General features: G+C 41.5%; 1 protein-coding gene across 10 annotated transcripts in view; it reads right to left on the reverse strand.

Annotated features, from left to right (window-relative positions):
* Positions 1 to 755: 755 nt before the first annotated feature.
* The window catches only part of MGL (methionine gamma-lyase), a 30,972-nt gene continuing 10,264 nt past the window's right edge, over positions 756 to 21,463 (reverse strand). The window contains exons 2-6 of one of the 10 annotated variants that reach the window (XR_015189683.1): positions 17,620 to 17,688; positions 10,982 to 12,326; positions 10,300 to 10,851; positions 9,069 to 10,200; positions 8,592 to 8,986 (exon numbers count right to left, since the gene is read on the reverse strand). Coding sequence is in view for 5 of the 10 variants with exons in the window: in XM_086523997.1 (XP_086380123.1) it covers positions 888 to 946; positions 17,620 to 17,688 (128 nt within the window). In the remaining 5 variants the exon portion in view is untranslated. Of the gene's footprint in view, positions 947 to 8,591; positions 8,987 to 9,068; positions 10,201 to 10,299; positions 12,327 to 17,619; positions 17,689 to 18,224; positions 20,118 to 21,463 lie in introns of those variants that run through there. The other 9 variants (XR_015189684.1, XR_015189685.1, XR_015189682.1 and 6 more) reach the window with 9 other exon arrangements.

Below are 21,463 nucleotides of genomic sequence, written 5' to 3' on the forward strand. Positions count from 1 at the left end.
GTTATGCAAGTTCAAGGATTGGCAAAGCTTCCCATGCCACTAATTATGGGCTCCACCCAATTTGACAGGCAACTCCACCACCTTGTCGAATTTCTCCGTGCCATCCTTATATTGTCTTTGTAGTGAAGAGGCAAAATAAATGGAGAGAGAGAGAGAGAGAGAGAGAGAGAGAGAGAGAGAGAGAGAGAGAGAGAGTTTTTGGGGGTTACTGAGATGGAGGCCACCACCACGTTAATGTCCATGAAGTAAGCATCTGGGTGTGCGCACATCCATCACCTTCCAAACATTGTCTCTAGGTCATCTTTCATCACAACAACCCTTGAATCAACTCTACACATGCGCAGTTATCCAAGGACATGTCCAAATCGTGGTATGGAAACTCCTCAGTGGGTGCTACAAAGAGCAGGGGTCAAATTAAGGACCTAGAGGGTAGATGTACAAAAGCACGGCCTGGTGTTGAATAGGGCCACGAAGGCAATGAAGAGCTCGATTGGTAGGGCAGTGGGAGTCTAGCATTAGCCATTGCCAACCATGACTTGGACCAACTAATTGGAAAAGCCAAAGTCGGAGAGCTTGTGACCTTATCCTTATCTTGTCATAACCGCACAACCCCGCCCAATGCCCTCGCTTTGCATCATGAATTTAGAGATGCATCTCTTCTTGTGTGTGTTTGTGTTGCTGTTTTAAATTAATACATATACACAAAAGAACATAATAGTCCAAAAGACATCTAGCTTTAGACAAGTGACAAGGGGTAGCACAAAAAGAACTCAGTCTTTGAATTGTTTTATACATAGACATAAGAATCAGGTCTCATTCTAGTGTTTTTATACATGGGGTAATCTGTACTGATTGTTCTATATTGTGACAAGAGTTAGCTAAGTACATTAGTGATGGACAACAACTAAGCCAAAAAAAATAATCCAAGAAAGGATAGAGTCCTCACCTGCATCCATGCAAACAAGACAAAAGATATGTTAGCCTTTAATACATTTTACAAGTGTCAATGGACTTTATCAGTTGTTATCCATGTCCATCTTACAACCTTTTTAACTTAAAACCATTGTTCAAAGTAATCTTGAATTCTTCTTTGCAATATAAGATGTGTTTTTGTTTTTTTTTATCTTTTTTTAATTCCTTTTTAAGTTCCTTTTAAACTTGTAATAAAAAAGGTCATCACTTCTTTAAGATACAAGTTAATTTTTGTAGGTAATAAATAAGAGTTATATACACTAATTTTTCAAGACTTTAAATAGCTATTTATATACATAAAATTTTGATCAAAAGGCCACTATCCCTTCTGATCCAAGTGTTTTACTTGCAATTTTGTCCCTAATCATTTTGTATCTTTATACCAATCCTTCCACTAGGCATATTGCACTTTTGAATGTCTTTATTTTTGAAGGAGTTTAATGGTGCTATGAACTCAAAAAATATTTTTGTACAGTCTATCCTTGTGATCTTCTTAGAGAAATCACTTTCTATGCCACACAAGCTACTAAAATAAACTTGTCGAAGTAATTGAAAAAAACCACGGGTTAGTGTAGCTATTCCAAGATAGCCAGAGTAGAGAGATTAAAAAAACAATGCCAACTCTATAATCTTTACACCCAAAAATTCAATATTTCATCCTGAAGAAACCCTCACCTCATTTTATAGAAAAACACACTAGATGGAGGCCTCTTGTAATGGCATAACATGGAGAATCACCCCCATGATCTGCATACTAAGCAAGTCCAGTTCTCAAGGTGCATGATGGCCAAAGGTAGTTGCCATGGTTAACACTGTAAAAGCTAAGGTAGGAGAGAGGCGAATAATAACCTAGTCGGGTATCACAAGTGAGCCAAAGAGTGTTCATGCAGTAGTGGGAAAGAGAGGGGAGTAGAAGGGGCGTGAGGGGCAATAGTATGAGCACGTACAACCAAGGAGTGATAAGGCTCTTGTATGTAGTCTTACAGAGATTGAGAAGGAGTGAATAATTACCCAGGCGCCTTATGAAGGGTGTATGAATCCTAGCGGGATAATTTTATGCTCAAAGCCTTAAGGGAGGTAGGCTATAGGAGATAAGCAATATATGATAAGCCACCCGGTGTGGAGTCCCATGCTAGAGAGAAATAAACAAGTCACCCCCGGGGGGGGGGGTGTTAAATCCCTATAAAATATTTCTTTTTTGATGTGGTCAGGGAGGTTAAGAATATAGGGTTTATTTATGACTTAAAAAATCTGCTCAAGGTTCAAGGTACCCACTGTTAAAGTCATAGATGTGTATAGAAGCATGATTCAAATCAAATCTATTGTGAGTGTGAGTGTGTTCATCCTAGTAGCTATAACATGAATTTGGTAGAGGAGACCCTAAGCTGTCAGAGATAGTGTCATTGAGGGAGAGCGTGTGAGGGCATGGGTTTAGTCAATTATAGCCAATAACAATACGTACGTGTGTGTGTGTGTGTGTGTGTGTGTGTGTGTGTGTGTGTGTGTGTGTGTGTAAGATATCCAAAGTTAGCATTCTTTTATTCTAAATGGCTAAAGAAAACTCTAAATTGGATAAAGTATGATATTTTAAGAATCTTAAGTTGGACATTACTTCACGCAAAAAATTCATGGTTAAAATCAAACCAATCTAGACCCTTGAAACCCAAACTAAAATTTTAATGTCTAAAATTTTACAGATCTTTTGGAAATTGCAAGGGTTGAGAAATATGCAATCCTATTGGCTAGAATGGATAAGAAATCACATGGATCTCACATGGGGCCAGTGTGGCACTCAAATGAAGCATGGAAGCAAATGCAAGGCCTAGAATCCCTAGAACTTGAGAAAATGGGAAGTGTAGAAGCAATTGGTGACCTCTAAGACCTTTTTAGGCTTAATTTAGCAAGCTAGGACAAGTTAAGAAGCTAGGGGCTTGCTCTTGCTTGGAAACATCTATAAATAAGCCTTTATTACTTACTTATTTACACATTGTGTTGGGAATACTTTGCCCCTCTTTCAAAACATATACTTCTCTCAAGAGAAAGGAGTTGAGCTTTCGAGGGAGCTTTTCTCAAATTTTTGCTCAGCTAAGGAATTAAAAAAAAAAAGCTCACTTCACTTCAAAATTTGTTCTAGGAGTGAGTGTTTTTCCTTAATTGCTCAATCTCTCTCTCTCTCTCTCTCTCTCTCTCTCTCTCTCTCTCTCTCTCATCTGAGGATGAGAGAGAGAGAGAGAGAGAGAGAGAGAGAGATGTAATTCCAAAAAATCTTATGCCCACATGCACAGGCAACGTATACACCTGCACTTCAAGAGCTTTATAATTTGAGTGGGAACGCCACTTAAGAAGTAATCTTCAAAAAATGAGCAAACATGGTCAATTTTCCACATGTGAGTCGATTGATGAGTCATGACAAAGCTGACAAGGACAAGCACTTGTTGAGGTCGCTTGTGGAGAGAATCAGCACACAAGATCGAGCAATGCAAAGTGCAGCACCTATTGAAGACTCACTATATTTTAGTACAGAGGTGTGAAGTCGATAATGATGAGGTGAGCAAGTGAGCACTATTTAGTGTTCAGCTTTAATTAAGGCAACACCAATTGATAAAATCACGTAATCCTCGTAAGAATCCTTAGGTCACTTCAACCTAAGTATGACTGAGCAGTGTAAAAAAGCAAGACAATCATTAGTGTGGAAAGAACTTTGTAGGTCTAACCTATCAATTTCTTTTAGATTTCCATTAGCGTGTGTGTGTGTGTGTGTGTATACTTGCTTATTGAAGTAACAAGTATGCAGCTATGGAGTCTCCATTGTGCGGCCACTATACCGTAATTGATCATGATGGATTCATGTGTTTCAATGAGACCATTGTCTCTTTACAACAACCAACGTCACTGGGAAGCCAACTAGCACAGATAAGAGACCATTGTCTCTTTACAACAACCAATGTCACTGGGAAGCCAACTAGCACAGATAAGTAGTTGCATGAACATTATCTATGCACCACAATCCATTATGCAACTTTCCTCTTCATTCCATACTTTTTTATGGACATGTTAATTGAGGTCAAAATATGAGCAAAGTAGGTGACCATCTTATTGAGAATCTGCTTAGTAAGCCTCTTAGCACATGACATCCCTAGTATCTAATAAACATTCCAAAGACATTTAGACCCCTGGTAGTTTCCATGTCATATGTGGTATACGAATTGTAAGGGAGCTGCTTGCTATTTACACGACGAAAGTGGTCAAATCCAAATAGTGTCACCCCAAACTCTTTGCTCCAGCACTGCATTGCCAATGCCTCATCCACGTGCTCAGAATGACAAAAACACAGCTCCTTATCCTCACTATTGTTCAAATTCAAAGCTTCAATATCTTTACAACCACCATGAAAGCCAGCACAAGACTCAAACGCAGGCTTTAACAAGGATTTTTTCATGGTTTTTTTGCTAAGCTTTTAGAGAATTTCCTCAGTCTTATTTTGCACCTTTGTTGTCTTCTGCGTGACTTACAACGCAACTTTGACTTAGCATCATTGAAATTCAGACAAAGTTTTTAGAGATCCTTCAGGGCTATATTTCTTGTACCCTGCTGATCTCTTCGTAAAATAATCGGACATCTGTTCATGTATATCTAGCCCATTCTCAATTGCGTTGCCGGTGTTATGTTTTAGGGACCAATGAAACTTGACGGCTATACCACTAAGAGCTATGAGGTAGAAAGGGTCAAGACTAGTTGCATTGCAGTATGCACTTTCCAATTTGATTTCTATTAAGTGCAACATCGTAGACTATAATGGAGTTCAATAGTCAATGACTCTTGCTTGAGGATCTTCAATGTTGAGACTCACAAACCATGGTGTCTGTGTAGTGCTAGAAAGTACAATGTTACTTCTGGGTTATGTTTTCCCTTAGCTTTCACCAACCCTTCACTAGTATGCATGCCTAAAGCTACAAGTGTAGCGAGGGCAATGTCCATTGGTTTTCTCTCCATCAATGGGAATAGGGTTAAAGACTTATAAAAGGTATCCAATACTTCATATTGATCAGGGGATCTCTCTCTCTCTCTCTCTCTCTCTCTCTCTCTCTCTCTCTCTCTCCAAACCCAATTTTGAATATGTTGACATGTGGATGAAGCTTCACTTTTCCACTATTCTAGTGTGTTATGTGTAAAATTAAGAGGACTCCATGTTTCCACATCGTCGACTTTGACATGGTATCAAAGCAACGAGCTCTCTAATCATAGAAGTACAAGCACACAAATAAAGGGAACAAGCAAGAGGACTAGCGTTTATGTAGCACCCTCAAGAAGGAAGCATAAAGAGGTGCTTTTACCGCGTGTTCACACACACATACACATGTGTGTGTGTGTGTGTGTGTGTGTGTACATAAATACATACATATGTATGTACACTATCCAATGCACATATGCAATTAAATACATATTTAATTATTCATAAACATACTTATGCACATGGAATAAAAGAGGGATTCAAAAGTGTGTGTGTGTGTGTGTGTGTGTGTGTGTGTGTGTGTGTGTGTGAGAGAGAGAGAGAGAGAGAGAGAGAAGGGGGAGGAAAAATACATAATTTTCTCTTTTTACCGGATGAATAAGTCAAAACATCCCAACATCCCTTTTCTCTAAATGTGTGTGTGTGTGTGTGTGTGTGTGTGTGTGTGTGTGAGAGAGAGAGAGAGAGAGAGAGAGAGAGAGAGAGAGAGAGAGAGAGAGAGAGAGGAAAGAGAGAACCAAGGAGCGTAAGTTGGGGGGAGAGTAAATATGCATAGTGTGGACAAAACTTCTACCAAATAAATAATCCAAAACGTCCCAAAATCCCTTTTCTCTAAATTTGTGTGTGTACTTGTGTGTGTGTGTGTGTGTGTGTGTGTGTGTGTGTGTGTGTGTGTGTGTGTGTGTGTGTGTGTGTGTGTGTGTGTGTGTGTGTGTGTGTGTGAGAGAGAGAGAGAGAGAGAGAGAGAGAGAGGAGGAGGAGGAGGAGGAGGAAAGATTCAAAGTTGTAGGAACAATCCCAAGAGACCTCAAAGATATATTCAACAAGGCTGTGAGAGAGAGAGAGAGAGAGAGAGAGAGAGAGAGAGAGAGAGAGAGAGAGAGAGAGAGGAAATATTTAATGTTGTAGGAACAATCCCAAGAGACCTCAAAGATATATTCAACGAGGTTGAGAGGTAGAGAGAGAGAGAGAGAGAGTTTCAACGGTTTTTTTTTTGGGCCCGTGGGGGGGGGGGGGGGTGGTGGTTCTTATGCAGAGGGGAGAGGTGTAGATGTCCCTCCTACAAATTATCATAGGGATTTCCTAGCTCCACACACACATCTACGATGCCAAAAACTTGACCTAAAGAAGCTTCTATACTAAGGTTCTAGTAGCTGTGAAACAATTTGCCACACCCACGGCAATGGGATTATTGATTACCAAAACAAGATGGTCCATGTTTTCCTCAAAGCTATAGGAAATTCGTCCCAACAATGTAAAAAAGAAAGGGAATAAGAAGGGCTTTGCATAGAAGCTCACAGTTACACATCAATTATAAGCATTATCTTTTCCTCCTTGCTCACTACGTGACCGTCTCAATTGGGCGAAGGTAGAGAGAACTCCGCTGCAGAGTTCAAACCCCAGGCGACACAAGCGGAGGGTGGGGGGACAGGGGCGAGGGTAGGCTAACTTAGTGGGTGAGGGTCTGGTGTTGGGGGGGGGGGGGGGGGGGGGGGGGGGGGGTAGGTTCTATTCTTAAAATGGCACCTTCTTAGATAAGGGATAAAATTTGTGTCAACACCTTTGTTCTTCTCTGTTTGCTCAAGCCAAGACTCTAGGCTCTAGTTGTCTTCCTAATTAGAGACTCACTAACACTACCAAAAATGGTAGATTGAGGATGAGGAGGCAATGATGTTGATTCACATAAGGTGTTTCATGAAACAAAAGTAGCAGTTTATGGAAAAAAAAAGAGATAATCAGGAATAAATAATGAGATATCCTATCATTTTCTTCATAACGTATACACTCTCCTCCAAAATAAATCAAGACTCCGATTACGTTGACAAAACCGTCGACTTTGTAACGATCAAATTTTGAAAGTGACTTATTGAGAGATCTTAGATTACGCACAAAGCATATATCATAATAGTGATCAAAATAACCCCCATCTAATGACCAAGATTGAACAAGCAACCCAAATTTACTGACTAATTTTCTACTAATTTTTTAGTAAAATAAAAATATTTATAATGAAAGAAATAAATATTCCAAAAAAAAGATAAAATCGTTGGGATTAGATGGCTTTTATGGTCGAGTTCAAACTGCACGACAATAGGGAGTGACACAGGTACGTGCGTCTCTGTTAACGAATGCTAATTGGGGGAGAAAAACGTTTTAAGCTTTTGGACCCACCTTCAATTGCCCCCCCCCCCCCCCCCCCCCAGCCCCTCCCTTCTCTCTTGCAAGCACTATTTTGTCGCCTCTTTGTCACACACTTTATCAATACAAGATGCAGCTATGCCTTTGATCTTTAACATTATGCTACCAAAGTGACCGAGAGCAAATTGTGTTGTGAAATATAGGAGGTTTCCTGCATCGTGTGTGAGAAATAAGAGGTGGAGGTAACAAAGCTTGCGAGCTTTACCATTGTGTTTGTCTGAACTCATCCTATATTCCTTAAAATTAGTGAAAATCTCTCTCTTTCTCTCTCTCTCTCTCTCTCTCTCTCTCTCTCTCTCTCTCTTTTACCGTATTTTGTAGAGAGAGTGTCCAAAATGGGCTGTCCAGAGAAGAGAGAGGAGGGTGGGAGTATTTTTTTGTATTTCAAATATTACCGTGGATATAGCTGCTAATATTATCGCATATATTACCATGATTATTGCCGCCCTAATTGCCACGTCTATTACCAAATCCCGCTTTAGCGCTTAAACATTCAAATTTTGGTGTTTCCCTTGACTATGTGGATAAACATGAAACTACAAAGAGCCTGCTCCATCCTAGAGTTATGCATGCACCTCAATGTAAAGCAAGCACCGTCATAGATGAGAAGCCAAACATGTACGACATCTTCTGTTGAGGCATGGCCATGATAGAGTGAAGTGTGCCCACATTTTACCAGATGGTAGCACCTATGTTAGTTTCTTCAAGCTCTATCTTGCAACAATGTACACGTGGTCTACACTTTTACAACAATCTTTCTCATTCTCTTGCTTATCGCACATACTTTTGCTTTTATTACCGCTTCTACTACCACACACACATTTCACCCAAGCGATTGTATCCATGCACTCTTCGCATATTCTAAAAGGCTTTATATAGTGGTGTCAAAGAGCTCTCTTGTCATAAGGTGTTGAGCAAGGAGCATAATAAAGAAGCTCTTTCTGAAAACACTCACACTGTGCACAACACAAAACCCTAGCTCCACTTGCATCCATAACGCTTTATGATAACAACACTTCTTAGAAAAATGCAAAGCATTTGTTATTTTTTATAAATAATTGTTCCAAAAAATTACAGATATTTTGTCATCAATTAAATTAATCACTCCCACTTGATTAACATAATTTAGCATGCTTCACAAAACCAGAGAGAGAAAGAGAGGGGGGAGAGAGAGAGAGATGAATGGACGACACGACAAAAAAAATTCATAACTTATACAAAACGTTTATGAATCATCTTCCAAAATATCTCTACAAGAAGCGTCATCCAATTCTAAGCCCATGGCTCCTAAATCAATACAAAGAAAAATAGAATTGTTGTGTGTGGATGTGTCGGCTCCATCATCTTTGAATTTGTCATCCTCCATCTCATCATCATCATGGCAATCAACCTCGCTAAGACTTGCAGTTGTGGGACTTGAATCATTGATCTCTCTCTTCTCTGTCTCCCCCTCATCCAAAATAGTAGGTGGGAGAGGGTCAAAGATGGTCCACTTCATTAGTGGCAAAAATGGTTCTCCTTCGAGGTGTTATGGGAACTACAAGCCAAAGTTTTGGTTGGTGGATTGTTTGGGATATAGATGACCTAAAGAAGAGAATTTCAAAGTGAGTAACATTGGTATAATTAATGTTACAAGTAAATAAGGGTAAAAAAAATAGTCACTCACCTGCTCACAATTACGCGGCAAAACTAAATTGTCATACCTCCATGTGTGATGCAGACTAGAGTCCACCATGTAGAGGTCATTCTCATGCCGTATAGACACATTTGCAAATCATTTTCACTTGAAGATGAAGGTATGAAAGGTTCTTAAATTAACCTTTAGTATCTTTCAATAGTCCCACAATACCCGGATTCATCACCATATGTGTCAAAGTTGCCCATGATGCCACATTCCATGGTGGTTTGACGCTAGTCAATGTGGCGTGTACGAAAGTGTCGACCCTTTGACCACTCTACCTTTGGTACGCAACCTCGTGCATACTCCCATTCTTTGTTAGTGATGTCTTCTCTACGTGCTTTTGCTTTGGTCATTCTCTCATGAATCCATTTAACACTAATGAGATCTGGAAACATGCAAGGTGTCTAGGCACTGAGGGTACCCTCTTGCCTCTATGCGCTTGCTTCTATGCTTTCCGCTCCAACAAATGCCTTGCTTTTGCTATTGTCCACAAGTCCACCCACTTGGTCATAACCTTTTCATTGAGGATACAAAAGTTATTGACCACTCAGGATAGATCCATATCCATGTTAGATAGTTTTTTCTTTCCACTCTGCAAGTGTGAAGTCATCCTTGCATCCTCCTCATCTGACTACATATGAGGCATTGAGAGATCAAATTGTGCTAAATCCTCTGAAATGTAAACAAATGTCTCTTGCACGATCCACCCTTTGGCCATACATGCCTCTAGCTAGGACCATAGCTGCACAAAATCTTTGAGAGTCTTTAAAAACCTCTCTAAAAAGAACATCCATCATGTATGCACTGCTCCACATATAGTGGTCTCCTCAACCACGTGAACCAAGTGGTGGATTTGGCTAAGAAGAACGGATCGAGGAAATGCATCCTCAATGGCACACATGGTTTCCATAGCAAGTGTTTGAGCAGTCAGGATGACATCTATTTCAATTTCTTTGGAGCTTACAAATCTATAAGAAAACACACAAGAGTACACTTAGTACTTGTTGAGGATATTGCGTACATAGAAAGTTTAGTTTAGTGGAGACTCTCCAAGTTTGAAAATAGCTTCCGTCACTTTCTTGTCCCGGCATATGCACATACTCATTGGAAAAATGAACTACAATGTCAAAATAGTAAACAAGAAAGTGAGAGAGTCATACACACAAATCAATATCTAGACAAAATGGGAAAGGGAAGAATAGAGAGAAAGAATTACCTGTAACATCTTGTTTCAATCATGGGATTTCAACCCATACAGTTGTATGCTTCCACCTTTCTTTGCTTTTGTGAAAGCTCCCTTTAGTGACCTCATGTATCCTGTTGGTGTGCGAATAGACACAATGACACCCTTCACTTGATCTAGCTCTTCTTTGGTTTGCATCCATGGCGCTTTAAGAAGCACAATCTTCCCATTGGGGGGGGCCGTTTCAAGGGCCTCAAATCCTCCCTTGCCCCCGATGAATCTTTTTTGCCAATAATGCGGTCCCACATGGTGTGAGCTACATTCTTGAGTACGTGCATGGGATCCAAGAGGTGTTGTATTTTTAATTCCTTCCAATATGGAAGCCTTAAAAATATGGAATACCTTGACATACCTTTTGGTGGAGTAGTTGGGGCCGGATCACTGTTGTAGTGCTCTTCCCAAATAGTTGCCCAATCTGCCATCGTGCGCTTTAGTGGCATCTTCCATTTGTTGGAGCCTTGTATTTGTTATGACCTTGGGACAAGAAATGATGGTTGTTTGGATAGATTACCTTGCGCAAGGCATCTAGATGATAGCCCGCAAGTAGGGTAGGCATTGTGGCCCAATGTGGACAACCATGTACACATACCACATCATTAGAGAGAAGCTTCAAACTACAAATGGTAACTAGAGAGAAGAATGAAAGAATTTATACCATAAATTTCTCCAGGCCCAAGATAGTCATGCATATATGGTCTACAAAAGGATTCCCCTCACAATGGCTTCTCTCCTCTCATTTTGAAGTGAGACATCTACAACGGGGATGCCTCTCCATAACTCCTCGATGAGGGGCTCGAGGTAGACATCAACATTTGCTACCTTGTATTTCCTTGTCACAAGCAAGAGAGAAGTATATTTCTCCTCTTGGTTGTCTCCCATAGTGGAATTTTGTAGTTGATGATCACCACAGACTAAGTGCTCCATGAAGTGGACTTGGTGCCAAAGGGATTGACACCATCACTGGCTAGCCCAACTCTCAAGTGTCAAGGCTCTAGCCAAAACACTAGTCATTGAGTCTCTATGTGCCTCCATGTAGGTGAATCGGCAGAGACACTAATCATTCCATCATTTTAGTGGTGGTTGGCATGCCATGTGAGAAGCTCCACCATAGACCTGCTTTTAAACACGTGTTGAATGCGAGGGATAAGTGAAAAATGTTTCAACACCTTGCGAAGTAGTTGTGTCTCGCTCACTATGGTCTTGTAGCATGCTTCTCCATACCGAGACATGAGGCAGCATATGTGCGCTCATTGCAATATAGTATGAAATCGTTCGCACATGCGTAGATGCACTCATACTCCATGCCAAGTGTAGTGACATACGATCTAGCTCTTGGCAATCCCACGCCATGAAGGAAGAGAGATGTATAAAAAGCTATATATAGAATTTACCCAAGGAGTACATCTACATTTGCATTGCTCCAACCAAATTTTTCTTGCAAGTTAAGGACTTCCAACGATACCCGGAGCACCAAGTACTATGCACCCTCTTAAAGAGGTGTCTGGGTACTCGACAACAACATGTCCTCCGTTGCTGCTGCACGTTGAGTGCATGGTCTACAATCTGTATCGCACATGTTGCCTTCATGTGCCAACAACTCATCAACCATGTCGAACATGTGCTCATCCTCAAGCTCAAAGTGTCCCCGAGACGCATGTGGAAGAGCGGTTGAAGTAGAGCTAGTGGGAAGGTCACTACGCGCCATGCCTCCGCCCAATCGCTCTTGTCGTTGTCTTTTGTCCTTGCATGCCAGAGCACCACCATCGAACACAAACCAATGGGGGGCATCTTCAAGCGAGGGGGGGGGGGTTGTGCTCTCATCTCCCTCTTGAGTGCTTTTTTGAGGTTGCTAAAGTCCCTCGTTCTCCACATGCTCCAAAGCAATGCGTCTCAAGCGAGGGATTGTCCATTTATATTTGGCGCAAGGACAAGGGAGTTTTTTTCTTGAGCCACCAATTACGTTTGGAGCAATTTGGAGGGCCACGTTCATCTTAATCTTCCTGCACACGCGTGAAAGAAAGACATGTTAATTCATCCAATTTATTAAGAATTACATGTGCTCCAAAAATTAAACAATTAATTAATAGATTAGGTGTCAACTATATTTTCAATAGGAAAATTAAGATAAATGACTAAAAATATATTAAATAAAGTGCAATAAGTAGTTCAATTAATTAAAAATAACATGTGCTCTAAATATTGAACAATTAGTAGATTAGATGTAAGCTAGATTTTCAATAGAAAAATTGAGAGAAATGGCTAAAAACATATTTAAATAAAATACAATGAGTAGAAAAAGAGAGCAAAACTTTAAAAAATTAAAAATAATACAAAATATAATTTTTAAAAATACAATGAGTAAGAAAAGAAAAGAGAGGCTAAAAATTATCAAACAAGGTACTAAAGGGGGTGGAAAAATGAGGTGGGCATTCACAAGGCTTGCAACATCAGATATTTTTTTGAACGATGGATTTTCACGAACACGATAATATCCACGGTAATATATGTGACAATATGCACGATAATAGTCGCGATAATATCCGCGAGCAAGGTATACCTCGTTTTTTGGGCATACCTGGCTCTGTTTGCATTGCACCCTCCATCTCTCCCTCTCAAGCTCTACCTCCTTCCGTCCCTCCCTCTTTCTCTCTCTCTCTCTCATACACACACACACACACACCTACACACATACAAGCAAACACACACACACACACACACACAAACACTCTTTGGTGGAGCGCTACATCAACGTAGTTGGACCGTTAGAAGAAGGCGTGGTATCGCAAGAAGAATAGATCGGGCATAAGCTCTACACAAGAGGACGGCAAGAAGATACAACCGCGGACATAGAGCAGGAGGTAAGCTTCTTTACCAATCCACCCCGTTCTATTGTATTATACACGCACACATTAGGATAGATAAATGAAAAAATCACAGACCTCTTGCATATTTGTAGACGGTGTTTACTTCCTTGCCCTCACTTTGCTTGTCTGCTTGAGTTCTTGGTTGCCCTCAATTGCATTGCTTGAGGGAGTGTGATTAGGTGGTGAGCGCATGATTAGCTTCTTGTGATCGTGTGATTAGCTTATAGGTGTTTGTTTGTTTATGGTGTGTGATTAAGAAAATAGCAAAAAGAGAGAGAAAAAGAAAGGAGAAAGAGAGACTAGTGTAGATTTGATGCATAATGTGAAGGTAGTGTTATATTAGAGTAAAAAAAGTGCCTTATTTAAAAGATGATAATTTTATTTATTATTAAATGAAACATAAAAAAGTTAAACATTAAACAAAAGACCTTTAAAAAAACCTTAAACAAAAGACCTTAGAGAGAGAAAGAGAAAGAGAGGGATAGAGGGAGAGATATAAGAAGAGTGATAGAGAAAGAGAGGAGAGATACAAATAGAGAGAGAAAGAGAGAAGGAGAGGGATAGAGAGGGAGAGGGAGAGGTTAGAGAGGTAGAGATAGAAGGAGAGGGACGGAGAAAGAGAGGAGAGATAGAGATAAGAGAGAGAAAGGGAAAGATAGGGAGAGGTTAGAGAGATAGAGAAAGAGAGGGATAGAGAGAGAGAGAGAGAGAGAGAGAGAGAGAGAGAGAGAGGGGGGGGGGGGGGGGGGGGGGGGGGGGGGGGAGGGGGGGATGGAGGGGGGGAGGGGAGGGAGGGTCAGAGTGAGGGAGAGGTTAGAGAGAGAATAGAGACAGAGAGAGGGAGAGAGAGAATAGAGAGAGGAAGAGGGAGGGAGAGATAGAGAGAATAGAAAGAGGGAGAGATAAAGAGAATAGAGGGAAATTTTAGAGATAGAGAGAATGGAGACAGGGAGGGAGAGGGAGAGATAGATAGAGAGAGAGGGATAGACAAAGAAAGAGAGGGAGAGGGAGGGAGAGAATGTCCAAGGTTTAAAATTAGATAGAATGTAGAGAGAATAGAGAGAGAGGGTAACAAGTAGAGAGAGTAATAGTAGATAAATCTTCTATTGGTCTCTCTAGTCTCTATCCTCTCTCTATCATATTATATAGATAGAGGACAACAGGAGTAGAGAGAGAGCAATAGGAGTAGATAAATCCCCTATTTCTCTCTCTCTCTCTCTCTCTCTCTACTCTGTTGTCATCATCTTACCCTCTCTACCTCTCTATAAAGAGAGTGCAGAGATAGATAGTTAGTGATTAGAGCTTGAATTTCTTTCTTCTCTGCCTAAAAAGAGATACACCCCTCTAATCCATGAAAGGTTGAAGTTGTTCATTGAAATAGGGTAAGTGTAACTGTGTTTTATTATCTCCGTTGGCATGCATGTTTACAGGGTTCGGGGGACACTATCGAAAACTATAGTCTTAAAAACGGAGTCTTTTTAGACTTGCCTACGCCTTAACCATCATTAAGCTATTAGTAATCTCAATAGAAACCGGTGCCAACTTAGCATTGTTAAACCCACTCCATTACTCTTTACAATAAACAATATTCTAAACCACGGGTGTAGTTACTTGGGTACATTTTTACAAAGGCTAAGAGTAGTAGTAACCGAAGCTTTAATCTCTATATATTTCTACCCTCTCTATCCATTAGATAGAGATATGTACTACTTAAAGGTATGCACTACTAGTCCCTACTTAGGTCTAATAGTATATATATGTGTAAGATGTCCTAATATTTACCTACCTTTAATGTCCTAATATATATATATATATATATATATGTGTGTGTGTGTGTGTGTGTGTGTGTGTGTGTGTGTGTGTGTAAGATGGCATAATACTTACCTACCTTTAATGTCCTACTTAGGTCTAATAGTATATATATGTGTAAGATGTCCTAATACTTACCTACCTTTAATGTAGATGTCGGACGAGAGACCACTTACTGAGGAGCAACCCAATCATTCTTCCTTTGATTGTTTCACGTCCCAGATAGGCTACCATCCAAGGTGGATGTCGCCTCCACTAGACCCGACTCTTGAGCAGGTATGGCCCTCTTACAACTATGGAGGTGCCGGCCCATCTACCTAGGTTTCTCCTCTAGTCGTAGATCCAGACCTCCCATGTGCACTCTCTTTGCGAAAAGAGTACCTCCATTCGACAGAGGGATTGTTTGGCCGCTACACTCAGCAGCACCTACGGCCTACGGTCTTTCTCAGTAGACCAACAGTCGTTCTCAATAGACCACGCCATGGAGGAGCCAAGGAGGGACTCCCTACGTCCAGAGCCTCGCATTGACATCACCTCCTTCTACACTCCCTTCTTACCGACCTAGTCTCGTTCCATCGTAGAGCCCCACTTCCCTTCCATCACAGGGCCCCACACCATTACATTTGCCTTTTGCTTCACCTGAGTATCGTCGACAGTCCACCGCTACTCGACGCACTTCTTTTGGTAGTACCACGCGTCGACGTTCGTCTCAAGGCAGCGGGCGTCGTAAGAGACAGAGCAACGGGAATCCTTTGGCTTTGCTTGTTTGGGGGGGGGGGGGGGGGGACCACGTCCCTTATTTCAGAGCGTGCCATCCCAGACGCAAAGGACAAGGATATTATCGTACCCGTGTCAGACACGCATGAACGCTACTACACAGTAAAGTATGGAGGCGAAGTGGACTTTGGTACAACACAAGACATGGCGGTTCAATGCCATCTTTAGATTCTTATACACTCAACGTATAAGAATTGTTTTGTAAAATTCAGAGACAAGTAGCCCAATCATGCACGCTACATCGAGGAAGCGTTGCATGCTCGAATCTCAAATGTCCTCAATGACCATTTTTCAGCATAGTGGTTGGAGGGTTACATTAATTATTTTTTTTAAACAAGCAATCAAGTGTACGATGTGCAACGGCCAACCAAGTCACAAATCGAGACATGAGCTATTACGAAGGAAACAAGACAGATGCAGAGTGGGAGTGAGCAATACAGAAAAAGACGAACAAGCTGCAAGGGGCTCATCCTATAGACAACAACACAAAGCTTGGGCCAAACAAACTCCCACGCACTATGCTTCGGGAGGCAAAATAGCTTGGAAGGACAAATATGTAAGTTTTTAAAAATTGAAGCCTAAATTGGTTCAAAAAAAGTTTCTTTATGAATTGCTTTTGTTATTGCTAACTTAGAAAAATCTCACTTTAAGTCTCCCGACAAGAGAGATGGTCAAGTATCGAGAACGGCACACAAAATTCGATACTTGACGATGGTTGTTGAAGAATCATCACATCTCTTGTCAACAATTTGACTCAGCAGTCGGATCTCTATAGGCGATAAGTCAAAACAAATCATATTGTATTGATTGTTTTGAGTTGTTAATCTGTTTAATTTGGTTTTGATAATGTAGAGTTAGGGTTATCAAACGTATGAACCTATGTACGTGGACGAGAAAGAGGACGACTTGAACAGATAGAAAATTATTTGTAGTCCTCTCTTAAAGTTTCAATGTGGCACAAGAAAAACTCTTTGAGCATATGTATATACAACTGAACTAAAGTTTCCATCTTATTTGTAATTTTTTTAAATTATTGATCTTTTGCTCTTTAAATTGTCAAGGTAAGGTATATTCAAACTCTATTGTTTTTTTTTGTACACTTTGTCAAAATGCATTTCATATGTTTTATGTAGGTCAAAAATAAAGATGCTCATTTGGGCCACCCAAAATTGGGCGACCCAAATGAACACCTTTATTTTTGAAGTCGTATAGCGGTACTATCCGGATAATAGACACGTCAATATACACGATAATAGTTGCAGACATATATCCGCGACTATTTACGCATATATTGTTGACAAACCATTGCCGCGCCTATTGACGTTATTATCGCCAACACAATTTTTCCTCTGTCCATATACATTTGTTAATATGTGGTTAAAGGGACGGTTCTCAATTTTTCTTCTTATAGTCACACACACACACACACACACACACCATGTCCGCATCCACATGCTTGTAGGTAGTTTCAGATTTATCTCTAGGTTGTCACTAGGCTCCATATTAGGTTGTCACTAGGCTCCATATTAGGTTCAACTGGATGCATCATGACACTTAATCAAGGTCCATCAAGTGCTATGTAAAGACGTATGAGATTGTGTCTCGCATTGTAGTATGAGTGTGTGTGTGTGTGTGTGTGATGCAACTAGTCTCTCTCTCTCTCTCTCTCTCTCTCTCTCTCTCTCTCTCTCTCTGTGCGTGCAGACTGTAGCGACAGCAAGGTCAACTTACTTCGCACTTACAAGGTGTGTGTGTGTGTGTGTGTGTGTGTGTGTGTGTGTGTGTGAGAGAGAGAGAGAGAGAGAGAGAGAGAGAGAGAGGAAGGGGGGGGGGGGGTAGTCACCCGATGATGAGAGGCATAGATTGACCCGAGGATGCAGGTGACGATCGTTAAGTGTCCGTCGCCGCGACCCTACCTGATCGCGAAGCACAGGGAAAAAAGTATGACAATTATAATATAAAAATAAAATGGAAAAAATGGAGATAGTACAATATAGTATCTACTGAGCATAATATCTTACGTGCTTATGATGTTTCGTTGCCAACTCTCTCTCTCTCTCTCTCTCTCTCTCTCTCTCTCTCTCACATACACACACACGAACAAGTGTGAAGTGACTCGACCTTGCTGCTGCAGTTCTCTATCTCACACACACACACGAACAACTCGTAAATGCGAAGTGAGTCAACCTTGCCATTGCAGTCTGCATGCACACACACACACACACAGAGAGAGAGAGAGAGAGAGAGAGAGAGAGAGACTATATACATGTTGTGTCACATACACATACCACAATGCGACATAGTTAGCTCACTTCGCACTTATAGGTTGTACACGCTTGCACGTGTGTGTGTGTGTGTGTGTGTGTGTGTGTGTGTGTGTGTGAGAGAGAGAGAGAGAGAGAGAGAGAGAGAGAGAGAGAGAGAGAGAGAGAAGTATACAGAGAGAAATTTAGTGTAAAAACCTTCAAATTTAATCAATTTACCGCTAAAGTTTTTCAATGTATACAAGCTTGCCACATTTTTGGAAAAAAATCGACCTTCAAATTTAATCAATTTACCGCTAAAGTTTATCATATATAGATTTGCCACGTTTTTGGGGAAAAAAAATTGAGCATTGTTGCAATCACAGGCGTCTCTCTCTCTCTCTCTCTCTCTCTCTCTCTCTCTCTCTCACACACACACACACACACACACACACGAACAACCTCTAAGTGTGGTAAACTTTTGAGAAACACATTCATAATTTTAAGAAATTTCTAATATGATCAATCTCCCTCTTGCAAGCAACCCACAATCGGAGATGTCTCTCTCTCTCTCTCTCTCTCTCTCACACACACACACACACACACACACACACACAACAACAACAACAACAACAACAAGCTATGAGTGTTCGGCGATTTTTCAAGAATTTAGTGTAAAAATTTTAAAATATTTCTAATATAGAAGCAAACTTTAAATGGAGAGAGAGAGAGAGAGAGAGAGAGAGAGAGAGAGAGAGAGACCCTGCAAATTTTCGAGTTATTTAGTGTAAAGACCTTCAAATTTTCGAGAAATTTAATGTAAAACCTGCTAACATGGTTAATTCACCTCCTACATTTCTTCTATCTAAAACTATTCTATAACAGCAATGGGATTCTTCTACCACGTGTCGCAAACTACAAACAGCAAGGAAAATCCAAGTCGAAATGAAGCTGTCGCCTACTAAACTAGGAAGGGACCTTGCATCCTCCCACACTCCTCTCTCCCCCTTCAATTGTTTCTTTCACTCTTCACTTCATATTCCGTACACTTCATATTCCGTACACCTTACTGCTCGTTTTGTATACCCCCCATCATCAGATTGCTGCATCATCCTTGCAATGCAAAGCTTAGGTTTTTGTCCATCTCATGCCCATCTGTAGTGTCCACGTTGCGTGACGACGACTAGCAATCTCAACTCTGGAACGTAGTAGTGGCAACTCTCAGAGCAAGATCAATCCTCAAATGTCAGCACCTCCATTCTCATTTTCCACTATCGACTCCCAACAAGCCTTAACTTTGGAGTCCCATGTGCTATTGTTGAGAGAGAGATGGATAGGTAGAAATAGCTTAAGCTCAAGGGCTCATTAAAAAAAAAAAAAGCCTATCACGTGGGTTTGATCAACAATAGGAAATATTTTAGTCTATATTTTGTCACATTTTCACACAAAAGGGTGTTGAAAAAATATTTTGTTAGAAAAATTACTAATTGAATAGAAAAAAAGGCCCTTTTGTTGGTGAAAAATTCACATCTAAGGTGTTTTATAAACAATCACATATATAAGTTTTACATACAGTGACCTCTCTCGAAAACGAAAGGCAGTCCAAGAATGTTGTTTGTGCTCGACCGCAACCCCAAGTTTCACAAAGTAGGTGGAGTACGAGGACACTTGGACTCATGAGGAGGACCCATAGGTGAGATCACGACACCTTATGCCTGCAGTGGCACAGAAGGGGACACCTTGTGCCTGCAGTGGCACAGTAGGTGGAGTACGAGGACACTTGGACTCATGAGGAGGACCCATAGGTGAGATCACGACACCTTATGCCTGCAGTGGCACAGAAGGGGAGGGTTGTTGGGGGCTACAGACGTAGGCTGAAGTGACAAATGAGGGTAGTGGGATGGGTTACGTGGGCGGTACATCTCCTCAAGGTTACGTGCAAGAGGATGAGGGTGGGTGGTGGTGAGAGAGTTGACAGGCATATTCAAGCCGGCAACATTAGTTGTAGCGCAATGGAGGGAGCTCTCGCCATATTGTGAGTCTTTTGACAGATATGAACAATCAGCTAGCCATATAAGGTGGTGTTGGCAATGACAAACTGCAGTCCAGCATTTACGGTGATTGTGAGATAAGAGTACGAACATTAATGCATGTGAGATGGACCGAACAACATGGATCCCTGCAATTTCTACAACAATATCTGTGCAGCCAAAAATAGACTCTATTGTGCAACAGATGGTTTGGACATTGAGGTCGAGGAGGCGCACATGGCAGGCTCTCTAGTACGCCTCCATTTTCATGACTATATTGTGCAGGGCTGCTATGGCTCGGTGTTGCTAAAGAGCATCATAAGAAAGCTGCAACCCCGAGGGGAAGAGAGACTGTAACCGGCCTGTTCAATCCAAAAAGGGCGGTAGACTTTACTTCAAACCTTGATTTAGCTTTCACCCATTATTAGTCGTCTATTTTACCTGCGCTATAGTGACACAAGAGAGGGGAATGGGATACAGATGCTAGAATGCACCTGTATGAGAAGACCGACACCAGATTGGCCCCTAACTTAGGCGCCCCTTTCGGTATTTCTTTATTGTTCAAAAGAGGGAATAAACGCTGTGGTTCCCTACAAGCTGCCCCGCACAAACTCGGCTGAATTTCCACTGTTCCAACGCGATTTCGGCAGCATAACTGTACTAGAACCCTCCACAGTCAGTATTCCCACGCATTGACTGACTTTCCCGACGCATACGGGCACTTTGCAAAACCTGGCGAGAATCTGCAGCACGCTGAATTCTCTGTTTTCAGCCCTGAAAATGCGCCAGATCACCTGTACAGCGGTCCCCTTGCGTCCCCGAACCTCCTGGGGGTATTAGGGTCCGTTTAGGGCCAAAACCCTAAACCTGCAAAAATACACAGCAGGCTGTAATTCACTGTTTCGGGCTCCGTTTCGCGTGCCGGTCGCATCCCTAGCAAGTCCTCGAGCTCCCGCACCTGTAGGGCTACTTGCCCTTTGAATCGGACGAGATTTCTGGCGTGAAACCTCTCCGAATTCACCTGTACCTGCGGGGGGATTAGCCGCTAGCTAATCCAGTACCTGTGCAAGAGGCTCTTGCCTCGGCAATCGCGCATGAACCCACACAACTGTACATTGGTCAAATGAAGAGCCCACTAGAGGGGCATAACATACTGCCAAAGGGGAGAGAGAGGGCAGTGCGTAGCGTGCAGGGCATCACTCCTGGCACCGCACTGTGCATAAGAGGGAAAGCAAGCACTCCATAGCTCTTAACCTGTGACAAAAGCTGCAAATGAGCCTCTCCCAGCTTAAAATTCAGCGCCAACTCTCTCTTGCATTAGAAACTGCACCAGAATGTGCCACTTGGCACATTTACAAGCATTTTCCCGTTTCGGGGTTGCCGCCTAAAAATATCCCAACCGGTTGCCCAGTTG

Source organism: Adiantum capillus-veneris, chromosome 11 (genome assembly GCF_014529385.1).
Source record: "Adiantum capillus-veneris isolate H3 chromosome 11, ASM1452938v2, whole genome shotgun sequence".
Taxonomy (NCBI): Eukaryota; Viridiplantae; Streptophyta; class Polypodiopsida; order Polypodiales; family Pteridaceae; genus Adiantum; species Adiantum capillus-veneris.